The 20,064-nt window shown below is 44.7% G+C and overlaps 1 protein-coding gene and 1 long non-coding RNA gene across 2 annotated transcripts in view; one reads left to right on the forward strand and one right to left on the reverse strand.

The window, feature by feature from the left end:
• LOC141126696 (uncharacterized) overlaps nucleotides 1-20,064 on the forward strand; it is an 885,136-nt gene that overhangs the window by 722,358 nt on the left and 142,714 nt on the right. The gene's annotated exons all lie outside the window — the stretch shown is intronic.
• Nucleotides 1-20,064, reverse strand: part of LOC141126690 (uncharacterized) — a 42,389-nt gene that overhangs the window by 18,966 nt on the left and 3,359 nt on the right. Inside the window, exons 2-3 of the mRNA XM_073612653.1 lie at nucleotides 13,877-14,358; nucleotides 7,709-7,938 (exon numbers count right to left, since the gene is read on the reverse strand). Coding sequence (XP_073468754.1) covers nucleotides 7,709-7,938; nucleotides 13,877-14,250 — 604 coding nt within the window. The 5' untranslated portion in view covers nucleotides 14,251-14,358. The remainder of the gene's footprint in view (nucleotides 1-7,708; nucleotides 7,939-13,876; nucleotides 14,359-20,064) is intronic.

Genomic DNA, 20,064 nt, shown 5'->3' on the forward strand with positions numbered 1-20,064 from the left:
TGTTTTGTTTTTTTCCTGATTACTGCATAGTGTCAGTTTGTGACAGTTAGCAGTGGTAGGGCAGTTAGTATTAGCCCCCTGTAGGTCTAGGGTACCCCCCTAACCCCCCCTAATAAAGTTTTAACCCCTTGATCACCCCCTGTCACCAGTGTCGCTAAGCGATCATTTTTCTGATCGCTGTATTAGTGTCGCTGGTGACGCTAGTTAGGAACGTAAATATTTAGGTTCGCTGTCAGCGTTTTATAGCGACAGGGACCCCCATATACTATCTAATAAATGTTTTAACCCCTTGATTGCCCCCTAGTTAACCCTTTCACCACTGATCACCGTATAACTGTTATGGGTGACGCTGGTTAGTTCGTTTATTTTTTTTAGTGTCAGGGCACCCGCCGTTTATTACCGAATAAAGGTTTAGCCCCCTGATCGCCCGGCGGTGATATGCGTCGCCCCAGGCAGCGTCAGATTAGCGCCAGTACCGCGAACACCCACGCACGCACCGTACACGCACCGTACACCTCCCTTAGTGGTATAGTATCTGAACACATCAATATCTGATCCGATCAGATCTATACTAGCGTCCCCAGCAGTTTAGGGTTCCCAAAAACGCAGTGTTAGCGGGATCAGCCCAGATACCTGCTAGCACCTGCGTTTTGCCCCTCCGCCCAGCCCACCCAAGTGCAGTATCGATCGATCACTGTCACTTACAAAACACTAAACGCATAACTGCAGCGTTCGCAGAGTCAGGCCTGATCCCTGCGATCGCTAACAGTTTTTTTGGTAGCATTTTGGTGAACTGGCAAGCACCAGCCCCAAGCAGCGTCAGATTAGCGCCAGTACCACTAACACCCACGCACGCACCGTACACCTCCCTTAGTGGTATAGTATCTGATCGGATCAATATCTGATCCGATCAGATCTATACTAGCGTCCCCAGCAGTTTAGGGTTCCCAAAAACGCAGTGTTAGTGGGATAAGCCCAGATACCTGCTAGCACCTGTGTTTTGCCCCTCCGCCCGGCCCAGCCCACCCAAGTGCAGTATCGATCGATCACTGACACTTTTTTTTGTAGCGTTTTGGTGAACTGGCAAGCGCCAGCGGCCTAGTACACCCCGGTCGTAGTCAAACCAGCACTGCAGTAACACTTGGTGATGTGGCGAGTCCCATAAGTGCAGTTCAAGCTGGTGAGGTGGCAAGCACAAGTAGTGTCCCGCTGCCACCAAAAAGACAAACACAGGCCCGTCGTGCCCATAATGCCCTTCCTGCTGCATTCGCCAATCCTAATTGGGAACCCACCGCTTCTGCAGCGCCCGTATTTCCCCCATTCACATCCCCAACCAAATGCAGTCGGCTGCATGAGAGGCATTTATATGTCCTCCCGAGTACCCCTACCCAACGAACCCCCCCAAAAAAGATGTCGTGTCTGCAGCAAGCGCGTATATAGACGTGACACCCGCTATTATTGTCCCTCCTGTCCTGATAATCCTGGTCTTTGCATTGGTGAATGTTTTGAACGCTACCATTCACTAGTTGAGTATTAGCGTAGGGTACAGCATTGCACAGACTAGGCACACTTTCACAGGGTCTCCCAAGATGCCATCACATTTTGAGAGACCCGAACCTGGAACCGGTTACAGTTATAAAAGTTACAGTTACAAAAAAAAAGTGTAAAAAAAAAAAAAAAACACAAACAAAAATAAAAAAAAATAGTTGTCGTTTTATTGTTCTCTCTCTCTCTATTCTCTCTCTGGTGTTCTGCTCTTTTTTACTGTATTCTATTCTGCAATGTTTTATTGTTATTATGTTTTATCATGTTTGCTTTTCAGGTATGCAATTTTTTATACTTTACCGTTTACTGTGCTTTATTGTTAACCATTTTTTTGTCTTCAGGTACGCCATTCACGACTTTGAGTGGTTATACCAGAATGATGCCTGCAGGTTTAGGTATCATCTTGGTATCATTCTTTTCAGCCAGCGGTCGGCTTTCATGTAAAAGCAATCCTAGTGGCTAATTAGCCTCTAGACTGCTTTTACAAGCAGTGGGAGGGAATGCCCCCCCCACCGTCTTCCGTGTTTTTCTCTGGCTCTCCTGTCTCAACAGGGAACCTGAGAATGCAGCCGGTGATTCAGCCAGCTGACCATAGAGCTGATCAGAGACCAGAGTGGCTCCAAACATCTCTATGGCCTAAGAAACCGGAAGCTACGAGCATTTTAGGACTTAGATTTCGCCGGATGTAAACAGCGCCATTGGGAAATTGGGAAAGCATTTTATCACGCCGATCTTGGTGTGGTCAGATGCTTTGAGGGCAGAGGAGAAATCTAGGGTCTAATAGACCCCAATTTTTTCAAAAAAGAGTACCTGTCACTACCTATTGCTATCATAGGGGATATTTACATTCCCTGAGATAACAATAAAAATGATTTAAAAAAAAATATGAAAGGAACAGTTTAAAAATAAGATAAAAAAAGCAAAAAAATAATAAAGAAAAAAAAAAAAAAAAAAAAAAAAAAAAGCACCCCTGTCCCCCCTGCTCTCGCGCTAAGGCGAACGCAAGCGTCGGTCTGGCGTCAAATGTAAACAGCAATTGCACCATGCATGTGAGGTATCACCGCGAAGGTCAGATCGAGGGCAGTAATTTTAGCAGTAGACCTCCTCTGTAAATCTAAAGTGGTAACCTGTAAAGGCTTTTAAAGGCTTTTAAAAATGTATTAATTTTGTTGCCACTGCACGTTTGTGCGCAATTGTAAAGCATGTCATGTTTGGTATCCATGTACTCGGCCTAAGATCATCTTTTTTATTTCATCAAACATTTGGGCAATATAGTGTGTTTTAGTGCATTAAAATTTAAAAAAGTGTGTTTTTTCCACAAAAAATGCGTTTGAAAAATCGCTGCGCAATTACTGTGTGAAAAAAAAAATGAAACACCCACCATTTTAATCTGTAGGGCATTTGCTTTAAAATAATATATAATGTTTGGGGGTTCAAAGTAATTTTCTTGCAAAAAAAAATAATTTTTTCATGTAATCAAAAAGTGTCAGAAAGGGCTTTGTCTTCAAGTGGTTAGAAGAGTGGGTGATGTGTGACATAAGCTTCTAAATGTTGTGCATAAAATGCCAGGACAGTTCAAACCCCCCCAAATGACCCCATTTTGGAAAGTAGACACCCCAAGCTATTTGCTGAGAGGCATGTCGAGTCCATGGAATATTTTATATTGTGACACAAGTTGCGGGAAAGAGACAAATTTTTTTTTTTTTTTTTTTTTTTGCACAAAGTTGTCACTAAATGTTATATTGCTCAAACATGCCATGGGGATTTGTGAAATTACACCCCAAAATAAATTCTGTTGCTTCTCCTGAGTACGGGGATACCACATGTGTGAGACTTTTTGGGAGCCTAGCCGCGTACGGGACCCCGAAAACCAAGCACCGCCTTCAGGATTTCTAAGGCCGTAAATTTTTGATTTCACTCTTCACTGCCTATCACAGTTTCGGAGGCCATGGAAAGCCCAGGTGGCACAAACCCCCCCAAATGACCCCATTTTGGAAAGTAGACACCCCAACCTATTTGCTGAGAGGTATAGTGAGTATTTTGCAGACCTCACTTTTTGTCACAAGGTTTTGAAAATTGAAAAAAGAAAAAAAAAAAATTTTTTTTCTGGTCTTTCTTCATTTTCAAAAACAAATGAGAGCTGCAAAATACTCACCATGCCTCTCAGCAAATAGCTTGGGGTGTCTACTTTCCAAAATGGGGTCATTTGGGGGGGGGTTGTGCCATCTTGGCATTTTATGGCCTTCAAAACTGTGATAGGTAGTGAGGAGTGAAATCAAAAATGTACACCCTTAGAAATCCTGAAGGCAGTGATTGGTTTTCGGGGCCCCGTACGCGGCTAGGCTCCCAAAAAGTGCCACACATGTGGTATCCCCGTACTCAGGAGAAGCAGCTGAATGTATTTTGGGGTGCAATTCCACATATGCCCATGGCCTGTGTGAGCAATATATCATTTAGTGACAACTTTTTGTAAATTTTTTTTTTTTTTTGTCATTATTCAATCACTTGGGACAAAAAAAATAAATATTCAATGGGCTCAACATGCCTCTCAGCAATTTCCTTGGGGTGTCTACTTTCCAAAATGGGGGCATTTGGGGGAGTTTTGTACTGCCCTGCCATTTTAGCACCTCAAGAAATGACATAGGCAGTCATAAACTAAAAGCTGTGTAAATTCCAGAAAATGTACCCTAGTTTGTAGACGCTATAACTTTTGCGCAAACCAATAAATATACGCTTATTGACATTTTTTTTACCAAAGACATGTGGCCGAATACATTTTGGCCTAAATGTATGACTAAAATTTAGTTTATTGGATTTTTTTTATAACAAAAAGTAGAAAATATCATTTTTTTTCAAAATTTTCAGTCTTTTTCCGTTTATAGCGCAAAAAATAAAAACGGCAGAGGTGATCAAATACCATCAAAAGAAAGCTCTATTTGTGGGAAGAAAAGGACGCAAATTTCGTTTGGGTAGAGCATTGCATGACCGCGCAATTAGCAGTTAAAGCGACGCAGTGCCGAATTGTAAAAAGTGCTCTGGTCAGGAAGGGGGTAAATCCTTCCGGGGCTGAAGTGGTTAAGTAATCCTGTTCCTTACTGTAATCTGGAACACTCACCACTATTTATCTTACAGATAGGGATTTATAGTCTGTGTGCCTCTGAATTCCACCATGGGATACAGGCAAACATAGACCACAGCATCAGTATTGTATTATCCAATATGGACTTCAGACACTCTCTCCTAGAGTATAAATAAAGTCAAAAGAAAAAGGAGGGGGAGGGAGGGAAAAAAGGAGGAGGAAGGGAGGAGAGTAAAGCTTAGGTTAAAACTGGGAAGCTAACATCCAACAGTATACATCATATTGATAGTTGATACTGTGGTGAAAAAGTACCTGAGTATAGTAGAAAAGAAGCCTGTGGCATGTAATGTCCTCCTAGAACTGGAGCGGAACGCACAATGTATTAGGACGCTGTCCTATTTGTGTGCCTGTCCCGTCCGTCATCGTCCAATCGGCGGCCGCCGACGTGACGTCATCCGGACCGGCCAAGTACTCGCCGTGCGCATGCGCCCCGACCAGGCGGAAGAGCCGTCAAACCAGACGGCGCTTCCAGCAGGAGGGCGGCGCACGCCCACCGCGAGCTACATCCGCTGGCTAGAATAGCCAGCCGATGCGCGCGCCACATCAGGAGAAACCGATGCGGCGCTGGGCGGCCGCATAGCAATCGAGAATGCACCATCAGGTGGCGCTAACACAAACCGCACCTGTAGAGCTCAGCACACAAAGGAAATCATATGCATATACTTAAAGAGGATTTTAAACACACATTTATATACAATAAGGCAATACAGATATTTCTATTATTGCATGTAAATACCTCCATATCTATATTATTGATATATTTACTATGTATAGAAGTATATATGGACCTAAACTCTAATCTATATATTTAAGTGGACCTAAAGAAACGTAGACCCACCTAGATTATCCTCAGAGCCTGTACCTCTAGCCTATAGCCCAGTAGTAGTCACAAAAAAGGTTTATAGGATTGCGACTCGTTAATGCCAGGGGCCTGAGTCGCATTCAACCGCTCTATCCACAAAGTTTCCTGCCTTAAAATTTGTTTGTCCCAGTCGCCACCCCGGGGGCTCCTTGGAATGACTGCAAGGGCAAAAAAGGAGACCACCGAGGTGTCGAATCTATGGTAAAGGTCCAAGTGTCTACTAACAGATGTGATCATTTTTCCTCCTCCAGAATAGTACACGTGGTCCTTAATGTGTGAACGGAAATGTCGGATAGTTTTTCCGACGTAGAAGGCTTGACATTCACATGTCATAAGGTAAACTAGGCCCTGAGTTTCACAGTCAGCATGAAAATGAGGAGTGAATATCTCACCATTGGGAAGTTTAAAGGTGGTCCCTGTACGAATCCAGGGGCAGAACGAACATCTTCCACATCTAGTCATTCCTCTCAGATGGAACTGTGTTCTAAAATCATTACAGAAATGACTAGATGTAAGTCTATCCCTAAGGGATCTGCTTCTCCGAAAGGTAATGGTGGGAGTAGGAGTTATGTATTTGGCCAGGATCGGGTCTTCGCGTAGTACCGACCAGTGTGCAGATAGAATATTACGTAATTCAAAATGCTGTTGGGAGTATTTTGTGATGTATCTAACCGTCGTATTTGCTTTAGGAGCTTTTTGTTGATATAACAATGTATTCCGTGACTGACGTAATGCTTTATTGTATGCACGACGAAGAAGTGATTTGCTATATCCCCTTGCCTTCAAACGTTCGCGAAGTGCTTTAGCTTGTAGTTTGAAGTCTTCCGTAAAGGTGCAATTTCTCCGGAGTCTAAGGTACTGGGCGTATGGTATACTGCGTATGAGGGTATATGGGTGGGCACTTTCCGCATGTAGCAGAGTGTTGCCTGCTGTCTCTTTGCGGAACAGGGAGGTGGCCAGTTTGCCATCTCTATCTTTACAGATTGTAAGGTCAAGGAAAGTGATAGTTGAATAGTCGCTACATACTGTAAATTTCAAATTAAATGAGTTGCAGTTGAGTCTATTAACAAAAGTGTTTAAATTTTCCATAGACCCTGACCATACAATAAAGATGTCAAAGATGCCCCCCCCCCCCTCCCTTTAAACCCCCCCTCCCCCTCCCCTTCCCTTTCTCCTACAAGTCTAGGCTACTAAAAATCTGATTTGGGTCACAAATCTATCCTATTGCTACTTAAACATTATCTGGAACTATGTTGTGCACGCCCCCATAGCAGTCCTCTAGCACCGCTCGGGCACTGACGCCCACTACCGCCCTGTTTGAGCAAGCACACAATTGTTTTTTCTGTACAAAATATGTGGCGCCATTGTAGACGCCTGATTTTTACTTGTATATATATATTAACTATTAACTGTAATGTTATATACTTTGATAGCTACAACATATATCACTATCGCTCTTGAGGAAGCGTAGCCCATACGCGAAACATGTCGAGCATCGAACAATTTCAACATGTGAATTGATTATGAAATTGCTATCTAGCCACCTCTTCGGACTGATCCACATTTGAAGCTATTCCTTATATGTCCGGAGAATCTTCTATTGTAGATGGTGTTGTATAGCAATTATCTAAGCATAGGCATATGTTGTGTTTTTAATAATATTTTTGTCTTTTGTTACGTGTCTTTTGATATCAATAAAATAAGAAGTTTTATCTACAATTTTGTGGTGCCTAAAAAGTCCATAAGTCCCTTCTCTTTTTCTTTTTACAGTATGAAGAGTGGCAGTGGTCACTCTAGGACAAGGAGTGTGTTACCGGCAGGATCACCAGGCAAAAAAGGGAAAAAAAACATAAAAAAAAAAAAAGAAAGGAAACAAATGCATCTGTCACATCCACGGTTAGTGGGTAATCAAGGTGATTTATGATTGGTTCCTACAAGTAACTGCACATCACTTTGCTTTGTAGAGTGTTGTGAAATAACTGCAGAAGGAGTGGAGGATTATGGGGAACATCCTCAAAACAGTCATATTAGATGGATTTCCTTGGCCTATTGCACAGTAGACACATACAGGTCATAGATGTACTATAGCTACGTGTCTGGTCTGGGGAGATTTGCATACATCGCCATGCATGCCACAAGGATACGTTTCCCCCCGTGCTTACCTGTAAACATCCTGGTGACGGTCTTGTTTTGCCTCCGTGCCGTGCACACCAGCAGCAGCCATGGTGGGAACAGCTCATGGTGATTGGCCAGCAATTCCGCGATGGTACAGCTGGACTCCGCCCCAAATCCATCTGAACGACAACAGCAGCAGGTCTCATCCACAGAATCCACCAGCAGCAAGAGGTTCTGGGAAGGAGGAGGAAGCTCTGCCAGTGGCAAGAGGACCAGCCTGCAATGAGAACACATGTCAGTAAATAGACCAGCCCACCATGGGGACACCCATCAACCATCTTGCAAAGAAGCCACACATCAATAAAAGGGGGATCAGCCTGCAACAGGGACATATGTCAATATGACAGTAAATTGAGAACCCGCCAACAATGAGGACAGCCGTCAACCAGCCTGCAAAGAAGCCATGTCAATAAACGCAAGACTGGCCCACCATGAAAACATCTATCAACCAGCCTACAAAGAAGCCATGTCAATAAATGGAGGATCAGCCTGCAATGAGGAAATGTCAGTAAATGAAGAACCCACCCACAATGAGGACACCCATCAACCAGTCTACAAAGATGCTACATAACAAAATGAAGGACCAGCCTGGAAGGAGGCCATATGTCAGTGAACGGAGGACAGGCCCACCACGAAGACACCAATCAGCTTGCACACAAGCCTCACCGATAAATAAAGGACCAGCCATCTCAGTAAATGAAGACACCCATCAGCCAGCTTGAAAAGAAGCAATGTCATTAAATTGAGGACCAGCCTGCAATGAAGACAGGTCAGTAAATGAAGAACCCACCTACAACAAGGAGACCTATCACCCAGCCTGCAAAAGAGCCATGTCAATAGGTGTCCTCATGGTGGGTGGGTCCTCTATTGACATGGCTCTTTTGCAGTCTGGTTGATAGAGGACCCACCCACCATGAGGACACCTATCAACCAGACTGCAAAAGAGCCATGTCAATAGAGGACCTGCCCATTATGAGGACACCCATCACCCAGCCTACAAAAGATCCATGTCAATAGAGGACCCACCCACCATGAGGACACCTATCAACCAGACTGCAAAAGAGCCATGTCAATAGAGGACACCTATCAACCAGCCTGCAAAGATGCCATGTCAGAAAATAAAAGACCAGACTGCTGTGAGAACATATGTCAATGAACTGAGGACCAGTCCAACATGAGGACATCTATCAACCAGCTTGTAAAGAAGCCACATCAATAAATGGAAGATCAGCCTGCAATAAAGACACCTCTGTAATTTAAGAACCCGCCCACAATGAGGACACCTATCAACCAGCCTGTAAGGAAGCCACATCACTAAATGGAGGACTAGCCTACAATGAGGAAATATGTCATAAAATTGAGCACCATCCAGCAATGAGGTCTTATGCAGGTGATTTAGGAGTCACTAAGCAATATGATTAGATGCTCATAAAAAGGAAGACCAGCCTGAAATGAGCCCACGTCAGTGAGGAAACACCTTATGAGAAGGCGACGTGTTAGGAAATGCAGACTCTACATCAGTATAACATGTCAGAGAAGGCTCCTCTAAGGCAACACAACTACCCAGAAATAAAGAACATCAGTAAGGTCACCCTGCAACAAGACAGGTCAAAAAAGGAACCCATGCAGCAAGAACAAAACAATATCCAGAGGCCTCCCCGAAACAATATATAATGCCAGGAACTAAACACCACCTGGCAGCAGAAATGACGTCAGTAGGCTCATTCAGCAAGAAGAGAAGCCATTATAAGGCCCTCAGAAGTCAGTAAGATGTGCCACCTGCATTTCAGCAAGGATCACCCTCAACAAAAGCAAAATGTGTCAGCAAGGCCATCCTGCTACAAAACATCACCTCAAAAAGGTTCTCCTGGACAAGTCTCCACATTAGTTACCCAAGAATACTTTGGTGTCTGTTTATGAAGCAGTGAAAAAATTTCACTGCTCCAATCTCTGTGCATTCTTAGAGGAGATCGTTCTGGATGTCAGTGTATGAAGCTTTGTAGATCGCTTCTTCTTTTGGAGGAGTGAAGAGATCTACAAACGCTTCAAACAGTGGAGATCGCCCCCTGATACTGGAATCTCCTTAAATTTTTACGAGATTACAGTACAAGAAATTCACAGAAACACAGAGATGTCAGTTTATTAAGCCGTGATAAATTATTACTACTCAGTACACGGACAGACGGCGTGGTTAATGCTAAGAAAATAAAGAGATCCATATATATATATATATATATATATATATATATATATATATATATATATATATATATATACACACATACACATATTTATATATAATATATATACCTACATACATACACACACAGTATCTCACAAAAGTGAGTACACCTCTCAGTCACATTTTTGTAACTGTTTTCTTCTATCTTTTCATGTGACAACACTGAAGAAATGACACTTGTCTACAATGAAAAGTAGTGAGTGTACAGCTTGTATAACAGTGTAAATTTGCTGTCCCCTCAAAATAACTCAACACACAGCCATTAATGTCTAAACCGCTGGCAACAAAAGTGAGTACACCCCTAAGTGAAAATCTCCAAATTGGGCCCAATTAGCCATTTTCCCTCCCCGGTGTCATGTGACTCGTTAGTGTTACGAGGTCTCAGGTGTGAATGGGGAGCAGGTGTGTTAAATTTGGTGTTATCACTCTCACTCTCTCATACTGGTCACTGGAAGTTCAACATGGCACCTCATGGTAAAGAACTCTCTGAGGATCTGAAAAAAAGAATTGTTTCTCTACATAAAGATGGCCTAGGCTATAAGAAGATTGCCAAGACCCTGAAACGGAGCTGCAGCACGGTGGCCAAGACCATACAGCGGTATAACAGGACAGGTTCCACTCAGAACAGGCCTCGCCATGGTCCACCAAAGAAGTTCAGGTCACCTGCTCAGCATCATATCCAGAGGTTGTCTTTGGGAAATAGACGTATGAGTGCTGCCAGCATTGCTGCAGAGGTTGAAGGGGTGGGGGGGGTCAGTCTGTCCGTGCTCAGACCATACGCCGCACACTGCATCAAATTGGTCTGCATGGCTGTCGTCCCAGAAGGAAGCCTCTTCTAAAGATGATGCACAAGAAATCCTACAAACAGTCTGCTGAAGACAAGCACTAAGGACATGGATTACTGGAACCATGTCCTGTGGTCTGATGAGACCAAGATAAACTTATTTGGTTCAGATGGTGTCAAGCGTGTGTGGCGGCAACCAGGTGAGGAGTACAAAGACAGGTGTGTCTTGTCTACAGTCAAGCATGGTGGTGGGAGTGTCATGGTCTGGGGCTACATGAGTGCTGCCGGAACTGTGGAGCTACAGTTTATTGAGGGAACCATGAATGCCAACATGTACTGTGATGTACTGAAGCAGAGCATGATCCCCTCCCTTCAGAGACTGGGCCGCAGGGCAGTATTCCAACATGATAACCACCCCAAACACACCTCCAAGACGACCACTGCCTTGCTAAAGAAGCTGAGGGTAAAGGTGATGGACTGGCCAAGCATGTCTCTGGACCTAAACCCTATTGATCATCTGTGGGACATCCTCAAACGGAAGGTGGAGGAGCGCAAGGTCTCTAACATCCACCAGCTCCATGAAGTCTCTCTTTACTCCCCAATTCTCCACCTCTGAGTTGGTGAATCGGGGAGGTGAATTCTGACACAGATCGCCAGTGAAGCGCTGAGATCACAGCTTCATAAACTGGCAGTTTCTGTGTCAGTCAATGAGGATTCTCAGTGTGTGGAGATCATCAGTGGGAGATCATGTTCAATCACGTTCTCCCCCGATTATCTCTGTTTCATAAACCGTTTATGGACTGCGATCAGTGGCGATCTTCGGGATCACCGCTGTTCACTGCTTCATAAACGGACACCTTTGTGACAAAATAACACGACCGCCATTCCCCGCGTTCCATAAAACCCCAACATTGAACTTCTCTTATTTGCTCCCTTTTGCTTTGTTACCCCCTTCGGCAAGGGCCAGCTCTTTAAGAGATCGCAAGGCCAGAGGTTCTACATAAGCTATCACATGATCAAAAGCCCGGATCTCGATCGTTACTAGTTTACCAGAAGTTGTTGGGTACAGCACAGTCACAGTGCTGGGGTGGGAAATTGGGCATGCTCCCAGCACAACAAAGTGACCCCAGCCAAACGTATCTATGTGGCAGGCCTACTGCTGTGCTGCCATATATGTGTGAATGGATCGCGTTAAGAATTTAAATATACTAGAGTTAGGCAAACTTTGGCCCTCTAGCTGTTGTGGAACTACAACTCCCATGAGGCCTTGCAAGATTCCGATAGCCCCTCTGAGCATGACTCAGATAGGTAGGAGCTAGATGGCCGACCCCAGAAATATACAATTAAGAGTGTGTTGTTATAGGTGCAAAACAACCTATTGATCCTGCCAATAATCCAGCGAGCGGATAACTTCCTGTGCTCCAGTTATACAGTTCTAAGATCTCCCTGTGGACTGCAGAACACCTTCCCCCTACATTATGGAGAGGGGAAGATGTTCTGTAGCGCTGTCCTGTCTTAGGGTGACAATGCTGCTCCTCCATACATACAGCACAGTGAGTTAGCGCTTTCACCCTAGAACAGGAAGTGTGTGTTACTGGCAAGATCATCAGGTGAAAATAAAGGAAGAAAAAAAGAAAACGAATGCAGCCACCTAAGGGCTGATAAGCTGAAATATATTACATTTCTGTTTTTGTTATTAGAGACGTTTTAAAAGCATTACAGGTCCTCAGGGGTGGGGCCACAGAGTTACAGAAATAAAATAAACCATGGGGTGAGATTATACAGTTAGCAGATACACAACATTCTAGAGACTTCATTACTGACCCTCAGGGACACAATTTACAGATCACAGGTGCACTACAGATCCTCAGGGGTGGGGCCAAATAGTTACAGAACCAAGATACACTACGTCTGTGGGGTGAGACCATACAACCTGCAGATATACACCAATATAGAGAATTCAGTATAGACCATCAGGTAGACTACAGATCCTCAGGGGTGGGGCCAAAGAGTTACAGAACCAAGATACACTACGTCTGTGGGGTGAGACCATACAACCTGCAGATATACACCAATATAGAGAATTCAGTATAGACCATCAGGTAGAATACAGATCCTCAGGGGTGGGGCCAAAGAATTACAGAACCAAGATACACTATGACTGTGGGGTGTGATCATACAACCTGCAGCTATACACAATTATAGAGACTTTGGTATAGACACTCGGGGAGGTGCCACACAATTTACAGGTAGACTACAGATCCTCAGGGGTGGGGCAAAGAAGTTACATGAATAAGATGCACTGCATGTCTAAGGGGCAAGATCCTACAGCATGCAGATAGACAACAATGTAGAGATTTTATTGCTGACCCTCAGGGGCCGTGTCACACAATTTACAGATTACAGGTACAGATTGTCAGGGGTGGGGTTACAGAAATAAGATACACTGCATGTCTTTGGGATCATACAGCCTACAGATAGCAGATAAACAACATTATACAGAATTCAGTATAGACCCTCAGGGGAGGTGCCACACAATTTACAGATACACTACAGATCATCAGGGGAGGGGTTACAGAAAAAAGATACACTGCATGTCTAAGGGGCGAGATCATACAGCCCGCAGATACACAACAATATAGAGATTTCATTACTGACCCTCAAGGGCAGTGCCACACAATTTACAGATTACAGGTAAAGATTCTCAGGGGTGGGGGGTACAGAAATAAGATACACTGCATGTCTTTGGGATCATACACCCTACTGATAGCAAGTGCACAACATTATAGCGGTTACTGGCCCTCAGGGGCGTTGCCACACAATTTACAGATTACAGGGGGCCAGTCTGTTAGTAGAAGATACACTACCAACCCTACACTACAAGGTCAAAAAGTCTACAACAAATACACTTCATACCCACATGTACCAGACCATTTACAGAGAGACTACAAATTCTAAAAAAGTGGAGCCCAAACTTTGTACAAATAGCAGATTACTTGAAAAAACCTTTGGGGCCACAGAATCTGAAGCTAACAGAGACATTGACAGACCAGATGAAGGCGGGGATACAAAGCCTACAACTAACAGATATACTAGAGAACCTCAGGGGTGGGAGCACTATTTCCTCACCTTTTGAATAGCTCGTTCAGATCACCCTTACACGCATCGGTGTCGGCCTCTCCCCGGTAGCCTTTGATGAGCGGGCTGTGGCGCAGTTGGCGTGCCAGGCTCTGTATGAAGTGCAGTGGGTCCAAACTGGCATGCGTGTGCGCCTGACAGAAGTGGTGTGCCAGGACACGGGAGCCAAGGCGAGAGTTCTTCCCCGCCTCTGAAGATGGCCAGAGGATCTCCGTAGACAAGGCCGTCTTCCCTGCGCCAGGGGCCCCTGTGATTAGGATTCCGGGGGCCTGCGCTCCCCCCAGCCCCTCCAGACAGTGCTGAAGCCTCTGTAAGACCCATTCTCGGCAGTAGAAGGGACGACCCTGCAGATCACTAGCCGTCATCTCTGCAGATGGTGACAGGCCATTGGCGGATGGAGCATCACAGGAAGGTAGGGCCGGCGTCCAAAGCCTACATTATGGGGTTGAGTGGGTGGCGGCATACAGACTGTCCTGGGAAGGGGAATATAAAATACAGGCATCAGTCACATGACCAACACTGATCGTTATATAAGAACACAGAGGGCATAATAAAAACACATACAATTCTGGTATTGTTCTGCCCCTCACTGCTTCCTCAGGGGAGGGGTGCATTCATATTTTACTGATCTATAGATCTAATTCTGCAGGTATGGGAGATGTAAATTGATGAATACATCTGGGTGAGTGGCTATAGATGGGGTATTCACTTAGTTGGCACATCTGGGCAAGTAGGTGGGTCTTGGCAAGGTATTTATACTTCATAGTTCTGGGTGGGTAGGTGGGTCTAGGTGGAATATTTATACTGTACATTGGTTGGTAGATCTAGGTGGGCTTAGGCCAGTTATTCATACATTGGTTGGTAGATTTGGGTGAATACGTGGGTCTGGACGGGCTAATCATTCATTGGTTGATCTGGGTGAGTAGGTGGAACTAAACAAGGCATTCGTATATTAGTTGGTACATATGGGTAGGTAGGTGGATCTAGGTGGGATTTTAATACATTGTTAGGTAGATTTTGGTGGGTCTAGGCCATGTCTTCTTACATTGGTTTGTAGATCTGGGTAGGTAAGTGGGTATAGACTGGGTATTAATTCATTGGTTATTAGATATGGGTGAGAAGGTGGCTATAGGTGGGGTTTTCATACATTGATTGCTGAAACTGGGTGGGTAGGTGGAGTACTTTGGTTGGGGAATCAGGGTAGGTGGGTGGGTCTAGGCAGGTTATTAATTTATCTGTTGGTACATCTGGGTGGGTAGGTGGGTCTGGGCTGGGGATTTATACACTGGTTAGTAGATCTGGATATGTAAACATTGGCAGATCTGGGTGGGCAGGTGGGTTAAGGTGGGATATTGATAAATTGGTTGGTAGATGGGTCTAAGCCCAGTATTCATACATTGGTTGTCGGATCTTGGTTGGTAGGCAGGATATTCATTCATTGGTTGATAGATATGGGTGGGTCTGGGTGACGTATTCATACATTGGTTGGTAGATCTGAAAATGTAGGTGGGTCCAGGAGGTGTATTTATATATTGGTTGGTAATTCTGGGTGGGTAAGTAAGTCTAGACAGGGTATGTATTCATTGATTGATAGATCTGGGTGAGTAGGTTGGTTTAGACAAGGTATTTATATATTTATTGGTACATATGGGTGAATGGATGGGTCTAGGCAGGGTATTTATACATTGTCTGGTAGATCTGGGTGGGTGGCTATAGCAGGGGTATTCATACCTTGGTTGGTAGATCTGGGTGTGTAGGTTGGTCTAGGCAGGTTGGTAGATCTGAGTGGGTAGGTGGATCTAGGTGGGGTAGTCATACATTGGTTGGTAGATGAGTGGGTAGGTGGGGTATTCATATATTAGTTGGTAGATCTGGGTGGGTAGGTGGGGTATTCATACATTGGTTGGTATATCTGAGTGGGTAGCTGGACCTAGGTGGGGTGTTCATACATTGGTTGGTAGATCTGGGTGGGTAGGTGGATCTAGGTGGGGTATGCATACATTGGTTGGTAGATCTAGGCAAGTAGGTGGGTCTAGGTGGGGTATTCAATATACATCGGTTGGTAGATCCGGGTGAGTAGGTGGGTCTAGGTGGGGTAGTCATACATTGGTTGGTAGATCTGGGTGGGTCTAGGTGGGGTAGTCATACATTGGTTGGAAGATCTGGGTGGGTAAGTGGATCTAGGGAGGGTATTCATACATTGGTTGGTAGATCTGGGTGGGTAGGTGTGTCTAGGTGGGGTAGTCATACATTGGTTGGTAGATCTGGGTGGGTAAGTGGACCTAAGGAAGGTATTCATACAATGGTTGGTAGATCTGGGTGGGTAAGTGGATCTAGGGAAGGTATTCATACATTGGTTGGTAGATCTGGGTGGGTAAGTGGATCTAGGGAAGGTATTCATACATTGGTTGGTAGATCTGGGTGAATAGGTGGATCTAGGCAGGGTAGTCATACATTGGTTGGTAGATCTGGATGAATAGGTGGATCTCGGCAGGGTAGTCATACATTGGTTGGTAGGTGGATCTAGGGAAGGTATTCATACATTGGTTGGTAGATCTGGGTGAATAAGTGGATCTCGGCAGGGTAGTCATACATTGGTTGGTAGATCTGGATGAATAGGTGGATCTCGGCAGGGTAGGGTGAGTAAATGGATCTAGGGAAGGTATTCATACATTGGTTGGTAGATCTGGGGGGGTAGGTGTGTCTAGGTGGGGTAGTCATACTACCGGTTGGTAGATCTGGGTGAATAGGTGGATCTAGGCAGGGTAGTCATCTGGGTGAATAGGTGGATCTAGGCAGGGTAGTCATACATTGGTTGGTAGATCTGGATGAATAGGTGGATCTCGGCAGGGTAGTCATACATTGGTTGGTAGATCTGGATGAATAGGTGGATCTCGGCAGGGTAGTCATACATTGGTTGGTAGATCTGGATCAATAGGTGGATCTAGGCAGGGTAGTCATACATTGGTTGGTAGATCTGGATGAATAGGTGGATCTCTGCAGGGTAGTCATACATTGGTTGGTAGATCTGGATTAATAGGTATATCTCGGCAGGGTAGTCATACATTGGTTGGTAGATCTGGATCAATAGGTGGATCTAGGCAGGGTAGTCATACATTGGTTGGTAGATCTGGATGAATAGGTGGATCTCGGCAGGGTAGTCATACATTGGTTGGTAGATCTGGATTAATAGGTATATCTCGGCAGGGTAGTCATACATTGGTTGGTAGATCTGGATCAATAGGTGGATCTAGGCAGGGTAGTCATACATTGGTTGGTAGATCTGGATGAATAGGTGGATCTCGGCAGGGTAGTCATACATTGGTTGGTAGATCTGGATGAATAGGTGGATCTCGGCAGGGTAGTCATACATTGGTTGGTAGATCTGGGTGGGTAGGTGGGTGCAGGTGGTATAGTAATCAGTAGATTTATATTGGTGGGTATAATGATATATTGATTTGTAGATCTGGGTGGCACTACAGGAAGTGTATTGATATTAATTGATAGATCTGGATGTGCAGGTATGGGAATGTATTGATATATTGATGGGTAGATATCGGTAGGAAGGTAAAGGGGGAGTATATATATATATATATATATATATATATATATATATATATATATATATATATATATATATATATATTTTCATACTCTAATTGGTAGATCTGGGAGGGTGGCATACAACGAGTATTGATAAATTGATTGATAGATCTGGATGTGCTGCATAGGAGGTGTATTGACAAATTGGTCAGATGTGCAGGTATGGGGGATGTATTGATATATATTCATTGATAGGTCTGGATGTACATGTATAGGAGGGGTATTAATAGATTGATTGATAGATCTGGGTGGGTGGTAAAGAAGGTGTATTGATATATTGATTAGCTGATCTCAGTGGGTGGTATATAAGGATTAATAGATTTAATTGGGTGCTATAGGAAGTATATCAATTGAAAGATCTGGGTGCTCAGGTATGAAAGGTGTATTGATATATTGATCCGTAGATCCGCATGTACAAGTATAGAAAGTATATTGATCAGCAGATGTGGGTGGGTGGTATAGGAGGTGTATTGATATATTAATTGATAGATTGGGGGTGGCTGGTAAAGGAAATGTATTGATTGATAGATCTAAGTGTGCAGGTACAAAGGGGTACTAGTACACTGATCAGCAGGTCTGGATAGGCAGGTATAGGAGGTTTATTGATAGATCTGGGTGGGTAGGTACAGGAGGGCTATTGATTAGTAGATCTGAGTAGGTAGGTATGTATAGATGATTTATGGAATTATGTATTGATAGATCTGGGTGGGTAGGTACAAAAAGGGGTATTGATCTATTGATTAGTATATCTGAGTAGGTAGGTATGTATAGATGATTTATGGATTAATAGATCTGGGTGAGGAGTATTGATAATTTATTGGTGTGTAGGTACAGGATTAGTATTGATCATTAGACCTGGAAGGCGCAGAGTGACCTTATTCATAAGTACAGGAATTGGCAGCTCTGGATGGGCTCTGTGCCGTCGCAGTGACGCCAGCATGCCACACTGATATATTGTTTTATGGTCCCAGCAGATGTTTTGGTCACCTCTGGGGTCATAAACAGTTAAGAAGCAGCAGCAGCGATGGCAGGATGGCAGGAAGTACTCGGCAGACAAGACCAGACCCGTCCCTGCAGACACATGTCAAGCCATTTGGCCAGAGGGTGAGGAGGCGTGGAAGGGCGTGTAGGGTGTGACACCAAGAGATAGACGGTGATGGGGTCACCAGAGTTACAACACATTGTACCGGGGTCACTGAACCCACCAGTGTATTCCGGGCCTACAGGAGGACAACTGTGACTGCACAGAGGAATGTGTAGTGAGAACTGTCTGTCCTGCCCAACAGCCAATCACATTCACTTTCATTCTCTAACAGAGAAATCCGAGGCACGCTTCAATCTGATCAGTACAGACACTGTCATACAGAAGTACAGGTTAATAGCTGGATATCAGAGAGGGGCATATAGGAAAGAGGGGGGGTATACAGAGGTAGTGGAGGGACATAAGTAAGGAAGGAGTAATGGAGCAGTTATACAGAGGAAGGCATGGTGGGGTTGCAGAGGGGTATAGAATGGTATTGTGGGGTAGTAGAGGGGTAGTTGGAATAGTTAGGGGTATGGTGGGATAGTGGTAGTTGGAATAGTTAGGGTTATGGTGGGAGTAGTAGGGGGGTATGGAGGGGTAGTTGGAATAGTTAGGGGTATGCTGGGAGTAGTAGAGGATATGGAGAGGTAGTTGGAATAGTTAGGGGTATGGTGGGAGTATTAGGGGGGTATGGAGGGGTGGTTGGAATAGTTAGGGGTATGCTGGGAGTAGTGGGGGGTATGGAGGGGTAGTTGGAATAGTTAGGGGTATGGGGGGAGTAGTAGCGGGTATGGAGAGGTAGTTGGAATAGTTAGGGGTATGGTGGGAGTAGTAGGGGGTATGGAGAGGTAGTTGGAATAGTTAGGGGTATGGTGGGAGTAGTAGGGGGGTATGGAGAGGTAGTTGGAATAGTTAGGGGTATGGTGGGAGTAGTAGAGGGTATGGAGAGGTAGTTGGAATAGTTAGGGGTATGGTGGGAGTAGTAGGGGGTATGGAGAGGTAGTTGGAATAGTTAGGGGTATGGTGGGAGTAGTAGGGGGGTATGGAGAGGTAGTTGGAATAGTTAGGGGTATGGTGGGAGTAGTAGGGGGGTATGGAGGGGTAGTTGGAATAGTTAGGGGTATGGTGGGAGTAGTAGGGGGTATGGAGGGGTAGTTGGAATAGTTAGGGGTATGGTGGGAGTAGTAGGGGGTATGGAGGGGTAGTTGGAATAGTTAGGGGTATGGTGGGAGTAGTAGGGGGTATGGAGGGGTAGTTGGAATAGTTAGGGGTATGGTGGAAGTAGTAGGGGGGTATGGAGGGGTAGTTGGAATAGTTAGGGGTATGCTGGGAGTAGTAGGGGGTTTGGAGGGGTAGTTGGAATAGTTAGGGGTATGGTGGGAGTAGTAGGGGGGTATGGAGAGGTAGTTGGAATAGTTAGGGGTATGCTAGGAGTAGTAGGGGGTATGGAGGGGTAGTTGGAATAGTTAGGGGTATGGTGGGAGTAGTAGGGGGTATGGAGGGGTAGTTGGAATAGTTAGGGGTATGCTGGGAGTAGTAGGGGGTATGGAGA

Source organism: Aquarana catesbeiana, linkage group LG02 (genome assembly GCF_042186555.1).
Source record: "Aquarana catesbeiana isolate 2022-GZ linkage group LG02, ASM4218655v1, whole genome shotgun sequence".
Taxonomy (NCBI): Eukaryota; Metazoa; Chordata; class Amphibia; order Anura; family Ranidae; genus Aquarana; species Aquarana catesbeiana.